This window comes from Heterodontus francisci, chromosome 3, assembly GCF_036365525.1.
Source record: "Heterodontus francisci isolate sHetFra1 chromosome 3, sHetFra1.hap1, whole genome shotgun sequence".
NCBI classification, from domain to species: domain Eukaryota; kingdom Metazoa; phylum Chordata; class Chondrichthyes; order Heterodontiformes; family Heterodontidae; genus Heterodontus; species Heterodontus francisci.
Window position 1 is genome coordinate 30,446,921 of NC_090373.1, and position 14,651 is coordinate 30,461,571.

The following is a 14,651-nucleotide window of genomic DNA, read 5'->3' on the forward strand; positions in this document are numbered from 1 at the left end:
CTTTTTTACAATGTTTTTTTGTATTTATTTCATTTCATCTTAGTTTGTTCAGTTTGCTTACCCACTGGTTTTTTTTCATGTTTGTACTTGCTGCTGTTCAATATTCAGTCCGTTAACACCTTATCTGTACTAATGCTTTGTCTTTCAACACACCATTAACATATTGTTTGCCTTTGCTCCAAGACCTTTTGGTCAGCTATGTGGCCTTGTCCAATTTACACCTTCTCCTTTGTTAACTCTTGCCCCGCCCCCACTTCACTTGCTTATAACCTGTGACATTTCTAATATTTGTCAGTTCCGAAGAAGGGTCACTGACCCAAAACATTAACTCTGCTTCTCTTTCCACAGATGCTGCCAGACCTGCTGAGTGGTTCCAGCATTTCTTGTTTTTATTTCAGATTTCCAGCATCCGCAGTATTTTGCTTTTATTAAGATTAACTCCTCCACAGCTTCTAATGTCTCACCATTAAGAAACATTGATTTCTCTTCCTTAGATCCATGCATTGACTCCACACCCCATTGTTTTGCAGACTCATTTAGTCTGTATGTCCCATTGTAACATCCGACTTCCACTTACTGCCTGTGTCTCCCAACTTAGTTGCATCTGCAACCTTGGATATGGATCTCCCTATTCCTTCATCCAAGTCATTAATTTATGTGGTCAAAAGCCAAGGCCCAGTACAGATCCCTGGGAAACACCACTGGTCACATTCCAATCAGAGAAGTTTCCTATTATTTTTTTATTTTATTTATTTAGAGATACAACACTGAAACAGGCCCTTCGGCCCACCGAGTCTGTGCCGACCATCAACCACCCATTTATACTAATTCTACATGAATCCCATATTCTTAACATCCCCACAATTCCCCTACCACCTACTTATACTAGGGGCAATTTATAATGGCCAATTTACCTATCAACCTGCAAGTCTTTGGCTGTGGGAGGAAACCGGAGCACCTGGCTAAAACCCACGCAGGCACAGGGAGAACTTGCAAACTCCGCACAGGCAGTACCCAGAACCGAACCCGGGTCGCTGGAGCTGTGAGGCTGCGGTGCTAACTACTGCGCCGCCCTTGTCCAACCCCTACCTCCCAGTTAGTTTAAGTAGAACACCATCCCAAACCAAGCAAGTCACATATTATACCTCAGACTTAATCCCAGTTCAGTCTTTAATTTAATTCTTCCTACGCAAATATGTTTCATTAAATGTAGATTCCTGCTTTTGTGTCAACTACATTCATTAAGTTCTCTATTCACATTAAAATTCTAATTAAAACGGTTTCAAAAAAATTTAGTTTCTGAAAACTACACACAATTGGAGTAGGCATTACACCAGATTTATTCATATTTTTCATAATAGTAAAAAATATTCACACTATTATTCAAGTAAACAAATCTTGTATAACGGGGGGGTTTTTAAAAAAATAATTGATTTTAATTGCATACCAGATGCTAAAATTATCGAATAAATACTAATGAAAGTTATTGATTCTTGGGAAACTCAAACTACAAATATATTTTAAATATATGCTAGTAGGAAAAAAAATCTATGCCACTTGCATAATACAATGATTCAGAACATTTTACAAAAAGGTATTAAATGCAAGGATCCAATCTTTGAAGCAGAGTGAAGAGATTGTGTCAGGTGTAACCAATGGATCAAAATTCAGTGTTTCAGATCACATTAAAACATTCATTTCAAGCACCCATTGTCACCTGATTAATTTACTCCATCCATAACCGATGCACTGGGGTTGCTGTGTGTACTACCTATAGGATGCACTGCAGCAACTTGCCAAGTTTCTTCGGCAGCACCCCCAAACCCATAATTTTCACATTGGCAGCAAGTGCATGGGAACACCATTACTTCCACGATCCCCTTCAAGTTATACACTATCACGAGTTGGACATATATTTGCTGTTCCTTCATAGTTGCTGGAATTCCCAACCTAGCAACAGTGTCGAAGCACCATAACTACACAGACTGCAGTGGTTCAAGGAGGCCCACCATCACCTTCCCAAGGGCAACCAGGGATGGACAATAAATGCTAGCCTCACCAACATCCACATCCTGAGAAAAGTTAAAAACAAAAACTCTCCCTTCTAGCCCTTTGCCATTCCCTTTGTGAGAAGGTCAGCAAAAAACACTCAGACTTCTACTGGTACTTCTGAGCCAGATGTTACTGTGGAATTAATTAATCTCAGTTAATCACTCTCCAAATTTCTCTTTCTCATGTTGAACAGGCATTGGTCTTTTTCCAGAAATGTTATCTTGAATTTTCATCAAGTGTAGCTAGTCACATTATCCTACGACCTCATCCTATCTCAACTGTCTTTGGAAAAAAATGTTGATAAGAGTCAAGGAAATCACGCTTGGTTTCAGTAAACAACAAAGGATTTACTTTTTTGCAACTTTTACAAGTTCATTTCATAATTAACACTGTTTTATATTATAATGTTTGAACAATAGTAAATAGCAACTCTATTTATGTGCATGCCGTAGAACTCTTTGCAATGCAGCTCTCATGTCACAGGGCATTTTAAAATATACTGTTAGAAAAAGAAAACAGACAGGTGCTTACCATGTGGAAAAGGCATCAAAGCCCCACTGTACTCACTCATGTGTCAGTACTGAATACATGGGACATAACATTATGTAGATACAGCTTCAAAGAGAAAAATACCCAAACTGAAAGTTGGGAAGGAATATCCAGAATCAAAAATGCAACTGTCTATAAAATTGGTTCATTGGTTTATTTTTCATTCAAATAAGAAACTCTAGAATGATTGAAGAAAACGAGCAGGCTATTGTCACTGATGAAACACTGCTTCAAAACCTTTCAGTTTAAGAAAGTATAAAACATAAAAGCAAACCAGCATTCAAACCAACTCAAGTGTTTGACATCTTGGTTTAATATTATGTAAATATTCTAGACACTGGCTAATATGTTCAAAAATGTTTTACAACTATTTTTTTTTTAGAACAATCTGTATATCACAAATAGCTTATCTTTCAGATGCCTCAAGCTGTCACTTTAGGTTCAGGAATAAAATCTTATTCAGTCCCTCCCTCCAATACTTGGTGTCCCACCATAAACCTCAATATTGGTCTACTAGTAAACTTTTCCAGTGGCAGATTAAATGTAGTTGTAGCAATTTCACTGCAACAAACATTGGAGGCACTACTGATGGTAAAAAAATGCAAAATTACAAAGAGCTAAAAACAATATACAACTATATGGAAGATGGATAAGGAATAGAATAAGACAAGGGAAAAATAGAAGATAGGTCAAATGGAGAGAGTGTGTTTTTGCTGGTCACAATTGGAGGAACGGTCATTATTTTTCTTGACAGCTTGTGGTAAATGGCTGCCGCTAGAGTACGAGATATGTTGTAATTAAATCTAAAATGATTGTGTTTCCTCTCCAGTGAATCAAGTTGCTATACTGGTGAATCAGGCAGAAAAATCAATACTTTCCTCATGGATATCAATACTGCAGTTTTCTTGTTCTAACCTCACCACAAATTTTATTTATCAAATTATCCCAAATTCCAATCAACAAAAAAGAGAGGAACTGTAGTCTATGACTAGCAGATAAAATATAATTGACAAATTAAGAGCATCTGAACAATGAGGCACCTCTGTGCCACAACTCCATTCCAGCTTGGGAATTTCCATTACAGCTCCAACCATGGCGTTCTTCACTTAAAACGAGTACATCCAAGAGATAGATAATACAGTGCAAAGCCTCAGCATTCAAGGTCCATTCTCACAAGAGATTTTGTTGCTGAATTCCCATCTTCAATCACGAGCAGCAGATATTGTATTCTTCAGCCACTCACTTGGCAACATTCATGAGGTAAATCTTATATCTCAGTGGAACAGAAGGAGATGTCAAACTTCTTTCAAACTGTGTTCCGAAGGTTTATTTAATTCAACTTTTACTCCCTTTTCACCTGCAGCCACAATGAAGTAAAACAAAATAAAAGTAATATTTGTACCGCACAATTAAGATGTACAATTTAAATAAATAGATCTATTTTTTCCTTTCGGCTTGGTGCCTATGATACCACTTCCTCCTTCAGGCAGAAGCAGAAGATGGTGGTGTTCTTGCAACACTGCTCAGCGATCAGCTGGAAAGAAAAACAAGTCCACAAAGCCTTTTCTCAACAAGACACATAAACTCACATTTTAACTTGCAAATTGTTCCAACAAGTAACCTATCCAAAAGCATATCAGATTCATCAAATGAATTATTTTAATACTGGCTACAATTAAGATTGTAATTGTAACCAGCATAACATTTCACACTGCCCATTTTAAGTTGGACTTCCCGGAAGGAACATTGTGCACAAGACCCATATCACCACAACTTAACTTCAACTTGAAAATAGGAAAATTCTGCTTTTTCTTTTTTTTCTAAAACAAAACCTGTCAGGGCAAATTTTGAGAGACAAAACCACAGATCAGAAAATTGGGTATGGAGGTCAGCACGCTTGCACAGGTCATTTAATGACTGGAAAATCAGTGTTACCATGAATTAGGAACGCTAACTTCCACATTCGTTTCTTTCATTGCATTCCCACAACACTGGAAGTCTTGCCTCACTGAACTTATCCTATTGTGTTTTCATTTTCTGTTTACCAAACACTTAAGGGAAAAAGAAACAAAGTAGTCATACAATTAACACAGACCTAGAGTGTTCCAGGTGTACCAACAGAAATGCGTTTAATGCATTTAATCATCACTTTGGCAAACCACAGCAGAACCCAGTTTTGATAATTTCTTGCATGCAATTTTCATAGATAAATCCAGGTTATTGAGCTTGATGGTCCTCTTAAATTTTCCCCAGCATTAAACTACCATTTGCAAATGTGCATTGAACACAAATGGGTTTTATAAGCACAAATAATGTTTATCATTTTGGTACTTTTACTTGCTTTCAAAGATAAATATACTGCAATTGAAAAAAGGATGTTTTAGTGAATCACAAAGCATTTATATACAGTGATGTAAATTTTCAAGAACAAATAATTAGCAGGGACCTTCAAGGTTGATGCTACTGTTGGGTGAAAGGGAAATTCATTTAAGAAATTGAATGCTAGAATTTCTCTTAGAATACTGAGAGCTGCACTGAAAGATAAAGTTCACCATATTTTGCAACTTCCACTAAATATAAAAATATTAACTTGTATGGGGCTGGGCTCCCCTAATGGTGAATAAAAATCACTATCTGATGATTCTAAATCAAAGAGAAGTGTAGCACCATTCTACCACCTCCCAAATAGAAGAGCATATGAAAGCATAGGATAAAATCTGTAATAAAAACAAATTGAAGGTGGTTATTTGTTTGTTCTCTGGTACACTACAAATTTACCTCAAAATCTGGGCAAGTGAAAACACTCTTTGGAACAGAGGGAACTAGGATTCACCTATGAGAATTGTCTCAAACATGTAAGTCAAAAAATATCCAGAGTTTTAAAAAACCCAATATATAATAGGGTTAACGGTCGGTTAGACCATCACTCACAGGTCAACAAGTTCAAAATGTTCACTGGGGCTCAAAAAGATAAAGGTAGCCCGTTTATTGCTGAGGAAAAAGCAACAAAATGTGTGCAGTTAAAGTACTCAAACTGGAAACTAATGTGACATTACAAGGTGCAGAAGAAATGTTACAGATCAATCAGAGATTGAAGTTAGAGGAACAGGAAGAATAGCAATAACGCAAGGCAAATGAAGAGAACTGCCAACACTAGGATATCAAATATAGATACCATCTTGGTCAAAGGTTCTTACTCCTAAATATCTTGTAGTTGCCCCTGCAGGAAACTGTGGAGATCAGGGGAGAATAGGACCAGGCTGATATCCTGCTGACAATCATTGTTGGCTTGCAAAAGAACATCCACTAGGGCGAGATACCAAAGGGCTGCCAATCTCAATGACACTGTACAAATCATTGCCTCAAGAGATGGGGAAGGAAGAATACTGAAGATTGTTAAAAGCCACAAAAGTTAGCTCAACATCAACTGTTCCATCTACCTTCTCCAGACAGTGTACTCCATCCAACTCCACACTGTTGCAGAGACTCCCCTCTCTGACATAACCATCCAAATCAAGTGGCAATCTTGCTCCAACCTCCAGCTAGAGCTGGGAGTCTTCTTCCCAAGTTCATGGTAGGCAGGAATTATTGTTCTGGCAAGAAATCCACCTCTTTCTCCCTACTCAGTTAATGCTGCCACTCCCCTAAACCAAAGTGTTTCTCCCCAAAACACCACTCTCAGCTTCTGATCCTTCTTACCATTCATTCCCACCTTCCCTTTATTGCCATCCATTCCCCATCCTTTCTCGCTCGCCATAAGCGCCATACTCACCCCTCACAACAATCCATTTTCCCCCTAAAATAAAAGCAAAATACTGTGGATGCTGGAAATCTGAAATAAAAACAAGAAATGCTGGAACCACTCAGCAGGTCTGGCAGCATCTGTGGAAAGAGAAGCAGAGTTAACGTTTCGGGTCAGTGACCCTTCTTCGGTTCTGACCCGAAATGTTAACTCTGCTTCTCTTTCCACAGTTGCTGCCAGACCTGCTGAGTGGTTCCAGCATTTCTTGTTTTTAATCCATTTCCCCCTCCTGAGTGCTGTTGCTAATGAATCAGAATCCCTCTCTCCCCTCAGCATGATCTCTACTGAATAGCCCACCAGCATTCAGTATTGAGGCTTACACAAGACTGGCTACTTTAGCAAAACAAGCCTGTCAGCTCACACAAAAGCGTACTCCAGTACCAGCCATTTTCTCTAGTAGAGAGGGGATAACTGCAGAAGAAAAAATAAGCTCAATAAAATTAAATTGTCAAGAATTTATTATTAATTCAGTTATTTCTGTATGTGGAACAGACATGAGGGACCGTATGGCCTATACCTGCTTCCATTTCTTATGCCACTAGTGAATTGCATCAAACCTCCTCGCCCATTTTAGTAGCCCAGAAAGAGATTTAAATTGGCAAGTTTTCTCGAGCTTATTTTTATGCTAAATTAAGAACTTAAAACACTTGTAAGGTCATGCAATTCAAACCTCGATGACTTACAAATTTACTTTACGGTTCAAAATAATACTTTATTTTTAAAAAACAATGACAGAACTATTAATAAAATTGCAAATGCTAGAAATCAAAGATGAAAACTGAAAATGTTGGACATACACAGCAGGCTAGTTACCATAATTAAAAAGAAAAGACAGCTATAATAAAATAGAGATTAACAGCTATTTTAGTTATTTTTAAAAAGGGAGGTGGAGGGGAAAGAAGCAACAGATATACCAATAACAGCGAGGAAGTGGGTTAATTGAGCAGCCAATTGCTTAAGAGAAAATAGATGATATAAAAGATCAATGAAATGATAGAGGCATAAGAACAGATTAATGTGCAAATAATGGATGGAAAGACAGAGCAGAGATCAACAAAAAGTAAATGAAAAGATAAGAAAAAATGATAACCAACAAGCGGAGGATTCAGCAGATCTGAATGCAAGAGGATTTAAGTGAAATATGGTATAAAGTGCAATACAGTTCAATTTCTTTCAATAGTGTGTGGAATTCTGAAGTGCCTCTCTACACTTTCAGTTACAGGTTATATTTACATTTCACATTTACATTTCATGTCAAATATTCTCTGGTGCATGCAGCCCAAGGGGCTTTACATAGCCCCTCAGTATTCTATGGCGAGAGGGCCTTAGACAGTGACCTTTGCGGCGGCTGCCCCAAGCTTTAGCATGTCCCTCAGCATGTAGTCCTGAACCTTGGAAAGTGCCAGTCTACAACAGTCAGTCATGGACAGCTCTTTGCATTGGAAAATGAACAGATTTCAGGCAAACCAAAGAACATCTTTCACCGAGTTGATGGTCCTCCTGCAGCAGTTGATGTTAGTTTCTGCGTGCGTCCTGGGGAACAGCCCAGAAAGCACAGAGTCCTGTGTTACGGAGTGCTTGGGATGAACCTTGACAAAAATTACTGCATCTATTTCCAGACCTTCTTTGCAAAGGCCCATTCCAGAAAGAGGTGGGTGACAGTCTCTTCCCCACCACAGCCACCTCGAGGACAGCGTGTAGTGGCGCTGAGACTCTAGGTATGCATGAAACATCTGACAGGGAGGGCCCTTCTCATCAATAGCCAAGATATGTCTTAGTACTTGTTTGAAAGTTCTGGTGACAAGTCATTCTGCCAAAGGAAGTAAGTAGCACAACGTCCAGCTCACTCTCTCCGAGAGGGGGAATGGGACACAGGAGACCCGAGCGCTGAAGTCCAGAAGCGTTAATTAGTTAAGCTAATTATTGGTTGGTGAATTTTAAGGTTTCTTTTATTTTCTCTAAACTGGAGCAGTAGTTTGAACTTGGACCAGGGAGATACAAGTACTGTATTAAATTTATAGCTTAACTAGTTAAACTACTTAATATGTTATGACCAGTTGAGAAAGGTGTCTAGGGTTCCCTTTCAGCCTTCACCTGGTCTTACTGTAACAGGATTTTAATTTTAAACCAACTGTGCTTTGAGCTCCCCCTTGGTGAATCCTTGTTCACTGCTTTCCAATTATAAGGCAAAGAAATGAGCACAAACAGGCTTTCTTAGGTTTAAAGAAGAAAAGAGAAATTTATTAAAACTGAGACTCAAACTCTAATATGGTTAACGCCTACGGATACACGTCGCGCCCCATGCTAGCATGCATATGTGATACGCACATGCAAAGAGAGACAGAAAAGAGAAGAAAAATAAAGTGGAGAGGTTTGAGGCAATATCTGAAGAGTTTCTTGTTACTGTGCTTCAAGTTCACTGTAGAGTCCTTGCTTGTAGGTAATTCTTGCTCTTCGTTGGGGCCCAGTATTCTTCTTAAACCTTGTTCACTGTAGGAGACTTCTCTCTTGGGGCTCATGTATCTTCAGTGAGTTTCAGTTCCATGAAAAAGAGATGGAAGCAGGCAGGAGAGGCTGCGGCGAGCCAACCATGAGAGGTCTTTTCAGTCCAGCAGCAAAGAGCTTTCTGAGTTCAAAACTCTGTGGCAGGTTCAAATTCAAAAAACTCAGGTGGTCCAGCAGGTTAGTCATGTGACTAGCTGGTGTGACCACGTCCATTTGTGTATTCGGCCATATTAGCAATCAACCTGGAATGCTAGCTGCTCCACCTTCAATGTCTGGTAATCAAAAGTCCATTGTGGATTGAATGGGTCAGGGAATGGTCTTTTGTCCCTATTAAGCACTGTCTGTAAATATGCAAATGTTTTTCCAATCAAGGGTCTGGTATTATTTTTAAAGCAAGTTCTTTCTTCACTCCAGTAACAATTTAAAATCAAATTTCATGTGGCAAAATTAATGTGCCTCATTCTTGGCAGGTGGGGCCTGGCATGACAATAACTACAAATTATCATTGAGTGATATTTCTAAACTTGAGCCCCTAATTAGTTAAACAAAATACAATAAAGATGGCAGGGCAGGTGACGTGTTGCAGCTGCAGCATGTGGTAGTTGGTGGACACTGGTGCACTAAGCATTCGCAGCTCGAGGAACTTCAGTTCAGAGTTGATGAGCTTCGGACATTGCAATGCATCAAGGAGGGATAAAGTTACCTGGACACTTTGTTCCAGGAGACGGTCACACCCCTTAGGCTATGTACTTCAGATTTGATCTGTGGTCAAGTTCAGGAGGGTGTAACTACAAGTGAGGGAGGTACGGGAATCCAGGAGGTATTACTGGAGGAGCCTCAGCTCTTGTACTTGTTCAACAGGTTTGAGGTTCTTGCAGCCTGTATGGACGAGAGCAGGAGCTGTGAGGAGGATGAGCAAACTGAATAGAGCACTATCGTACAGGGGACCATTCAAGTTGGGGGAGTAAAAGAGAATGTAGTGGTGGGGGACAATATACTTCGGGGGATAGATACTGTTCTCTGCAGCCAAGAGTGCGAGTCCCAAAGGCTGTGTTGCCTGCCCAGTGCCAGGGTTAAGGACTTCTCCTCAGGGTTGGCGAGGAACTTGGAGTGAGATGAGAAGGATCCACTTTTGTGGTACACATAGTCCTACCTAGGCTGTTGGTACCTAAGAAAGAGGTTCTGCTAAGGGACTAAATTAAAAAGCAGAACCACAAAGGTAATCATCTCTGGATTACTACCCTAGCCACAATCAAATTGGCATAAGGTGAATAAGATCAGAGAGTTGAATGCGTGGCTCAAAGATTGGTGTGGGAGAAATGGGTTTTGATTCATGGGGCACTGGCACCTACTGGGGAAAGAGGGAACTGTACCGTTGGGACGGGTTTCATTTGAACCATGCTAGACCAGTGTCCTGGTGAATTATTTAAGTAGGGCTGCAGAGAGGGCTTTAAACCAAAATGTTGGGGGAGGGGAAGGGTTCACATCAGGGGAGAATGAGAAAGTTAACGAGAAAGGATAAAGCAAATGTGCAGGGTAGGGATATGGGTAATAATAACCAGAGTGTGACATGAAAGTACAGAGTGTACAAACATAAGAGTGCACCAGCAAATAGGGTCAGACTTGGGAGGTGGTAAAATAACAGAATTAAAGGCTCTTTATCAGAATCCACGCAGCATTCATAACAAGATGGATGAACTGACAGCACAAATAGAAATAAATGGGTATTAAATTATAGCCATCTAAACTAAACTATCACTGCAGGAGTTCCTCAGGGTAGTGTCCTAAGCACAACCATCTTCAGCTGCTTCATCAATGGCCTTCCCTCCATCATAAGGTCAGAAGTGGGGATGTTCGCTGATGATTGCACAATGTTCAGCACCATTTGTGACTCCTCAGATACTGAAGCAGCCCGTGTCCAGATGCAGCAAGACCTGGATAACATCCAGACTTGGGCTGATAAGTGGCAAGTAGCATTTGTGCAAGTGCCAAGCAATGTCCATCTCAAACAACAGAATCTAACCATCTCCCCATGACATTCAATGGCATTACCATTGCTGAATCCCCCACTATCAACATCCTGGGGGTTACCACTGACCAAAAACTAAACTGAAGCCGCCATATAAATACCATGGCTACAAGAGCAGGTCAAAGGCTAGGAATTCTGCAGCGAGTAACTCACCTGCTGTCTCCCCAATGCCTGTCCACCATCTACAAGGCACAAGTCAGGAGTGTGATGGAATACTGTCCACTTGCCTGGATTGATGCAGCTCCAACAACACTCAAGAAGCTCGACACCATCCTGGACAAAGCAGCCCACTTGAATGGCACCCCATCCACCACCTTCAACATTCATTCCCTCCACCACTGATGCACAGTGGCAACAGCGTGCATCATCTACAAGATGCACTGCAGCAACTCACCAAGGGAAATGCATCGGAACACCATCTGCAAGTTCCCCTCCAAGTCACACACCATCCTGACTTGAAACTATATCGCCTTTCCTCCACAGTCGCTGGGTCCAAATCCTGGAACTCCCTTCCCAACAACATTGTGGGTGTACCTACACCCCAAGGACTGCAATGGTTCAAGAAGGCAGCTCACCACCACCTTCTCAAGGGCAATTAGGGATGGGCAATAAATGCTAGCCTAGCCAGCGATGCCCACATCCCACGAATGAATGAATAAATAAAAAAGATGTAGAATTATTTTGGGTGGAGATAAGAAATAGCAAGGGAAAGAAGTCACTGGTGGGATTAGTTCATAGGCCACGTAACAGGATCCATATTGAAGGACAGAGTATAAATCAAAAAATAATGGGGGCTTGCAAGAAAGGTACTGCAAAATCATGGGCGATTTTAATCTTCATATTGATTAGACAAATCAAATTGGCAAAGGTAGCCTTGAGGATGAGTTCAGTAGAATGTATTTGGGACAGTTTCTTAGAACAATACGTTCTGGAACCAACCAGGGAACAGTCTATTTTGACCTGATAATGTGTAATAAGACATGATTAATTAATAACTTCATAGTAAAGGATCCTCTAGGCAGAAATGGTCCTAACATGATGAATTTCACATTTAGTTTGAGGGTGAGAAACTTGGGTCTGAAACTAGTGTCAACCTTAAAAAAGGCAATTACCAAGCATATGAAGACAGAGTTGGCTAAAGTTGACTGGGAAAATAGGTCAAAAGGTAACATGGTAAATAAGCAGTGGCAGACATTTTAGGAGATATTTTACAACACTCAACGAAGATATATACTTTTTAAAAGACTTTACGAGAAGGATGCACCATTTGTGGCTAACTAAAGAAGTTAAGGATGGTATCAAATTGAAAAAGACAAAGATTAGTATTAGGCCAGAAGATTGGGAAACCAATGACTAAAAAAATGAGGGAGAAATTAGAATACGAGAGCAAACCAGCAAGAAATATAAAAAAAGATAGTAAGAGCTTCTATAAATATATAAAAAAGAAGAGAGTAGCTAAAGTAAACATTAGTTCCTTAGTAAAAGAGACTGGGGAATTAATCATGGGAAACAAGGAAATGGCAGAGACATTGAACAAGTATTTTTTAAAATCTGTCTTCACAGTGGAAGACACAAAACACATCCCAAGAATAGAAGAAAATCAAGAGGCAAAAGGGAGGGAGGAACTTAAAAAAAAAAATCACCATCACTAGAGAAAAAGTACTAGGAAAACTAATGGGACCGAAGACAGACAAGTCACTTGGACCTGATGGCTTGCATCCCAAGGTCTTAAACGAGTCGATGCATTGGTTGCACTCTTCCAAAATTCCCCAGATTCTGGAAAGGTCCCAGCGGATGGGAAAATGGCAAATGTAACACCTCTATTCAAGAAAGGGGGAGGGTAAAGGCAGAAAGAAGGAAACCATAGGCCAGTTAGCCTAATATCTGTCATTGGGAAAATGCTGGAATGTGTTCTTAAGCAGGACATTTAGAAAATCATAATACAATCAAGAAGAGTCCACATGCATGGATAGAGGATTGGCTAACTAACAGGAAACAGTCAGGATAAATGGGGCATTTTCAGGTTGACCTGTTATCATTGCTGGGGCCTCAACTATTTACAATCTATATTAATGTCTTGGATGAAGGGACAGAGTGTAATGTAGCCAAATTTGCTAACGATACAAAGATAGGTAGGAAAGACAGTTGCAAGGAGGACAAAAGTCTACAAAAGGATATAGATAGGTTATGTGAATGAACAAATATGTGGGAGATGAAGTATGTGGGAAAACATGAGGTTGTCCACTTTGGTGGGAAGAACAGAAAAGCAAATTACTTAAATGGCAAAAGACTGTAGAATGCTACAGCACAGAGGGATCTGGGTGTCCTCGTGCATAAATCACAAAAAGTTAGCATGCAGGTACCGCAAGTAATTAGGAAGGCAAATGGAATGTTGACCTTTATTGCAAGAGGGATACAATATAAAAGTAGGGAAGTCTTGCTACTACTGTACAAGGCATTAGTGAGACCACACAGAGAGTTGGGTACCGTTTTGGTCTCCTAATTTAAGGAGGGATATACTTGCATTGGAGGCAGTTCAGAGAAGGTTCACCAGGTTGATTCCTGGGATGATGGGATTGTCTTATGAGGAAAAGCTGAGCAGGTTGGGCCTATACTCATTGGTGTTTAGAAGAATGAGGGGTGATCTTAATTGAAACATATCAGATTGTAAGGGGCTTGACAGGGTAGATGCCAAGAGGATGTTTCCACTCGTGGGGGAAATCTAGAACTAGGGGACACAGTTTCAAAATAAAGGGGTTTCCCATTTAAGACAGAGATGAGGAGGAATTTCTACTCACGTTAAATTTTGGAATTCTCTACCCCAGAGAGCTGTGGAGACCGTGTATATTCAAGGCTGAGTTAAGACAAATTTTTGATCTACAGGGGAGTAAAGGGTGAGGGGAACAGGCAGGAAAGTGGAGTGAAGGCCACAATCAGATCAGCCATAATCTTACTGAATGATGGAGCAGGCTCGAGGGGCCAAATGGCCTACTCCTGCTCATTACTTATGTTATATTATGTGCAAATAACTTTGAGTCTACTAGGGGAGCCATCCGACAGGACCCACTATCTCCTTTTCCCACAGGGCCCCGATGACATTACATGCAGACTACTGGCTGATGGTCTTGTCAAAGTTGTTTCTCCACACAAACATTTCCACGACGGACAGGTGGTACGGCATGGTTCAACTGCATGGAGCGTTCAGCGGCAACATGGCCAGACCCATCCGCCACAACACTCAGGACAGACAGAACCTCAGCAAGTAGTGACACTTGGTGTTTGCATACAGAGGGTATATGGACAGGTTGATACACCTGCACACAAAGGTAGCCATTAAGATTGGGGAAACATTGGGTACATTTTCTAGAGATTTGTACATTGTATCCCTGTGGGCACAGTCCATTTTTGATCTCCAGATAAAGTGGAAGCTGGCTCGGGCGACCACCGCTGCGCAGAAACGGGGTATGGGCCAGACCTGTGCCACCAACAGCAACACTGAGAGGACCTCACACCTGATGACCAGGTTCCAACTCACAATGGAGAGGGAGCATCGCTCCCACATGCCCAGTTTCCGTTTCACCTTAACTATACCATCCTCCCAGTTTCAGGCACACGCCAGACCCCTCCAAACCATATCCCCAGCACCTTCAGGAAGTCTGACCTGACAGTGAAGGGGCCAAAGGACTGGTTGGCCCAGTTCCCAAAGAACGTGGC

General features: G+C 40.7%; 1 protein-coding gene across 1 annotated transcript in view; it reads right to left on the reverse strand.

The window, feature by feature from the left end:
* Nucleotides 1-2,378: 2,378 nt before the first annotated feature.
* egln1a (egl-9 family hypoxia-inducible factor 1a) overlaps nucleotides 2,379-14,651 on the reverse strand; it is a 136,763-nt gene continuing 124,490 nt past the window's right edge. The window contains exon 5 of the mRNA XM_068020784.1: nucleotides 2,379-3,958. Within this exon, the coding sequence (XP_067876885.1) occupies nucleotides 3,897-3,958 (62 nt within the window). The 3' untranslated portion in view covers nucleotides 2,379-3,896. The remainder of the gene's footprint in view (nucleotides 3,959-14,651) is intronic.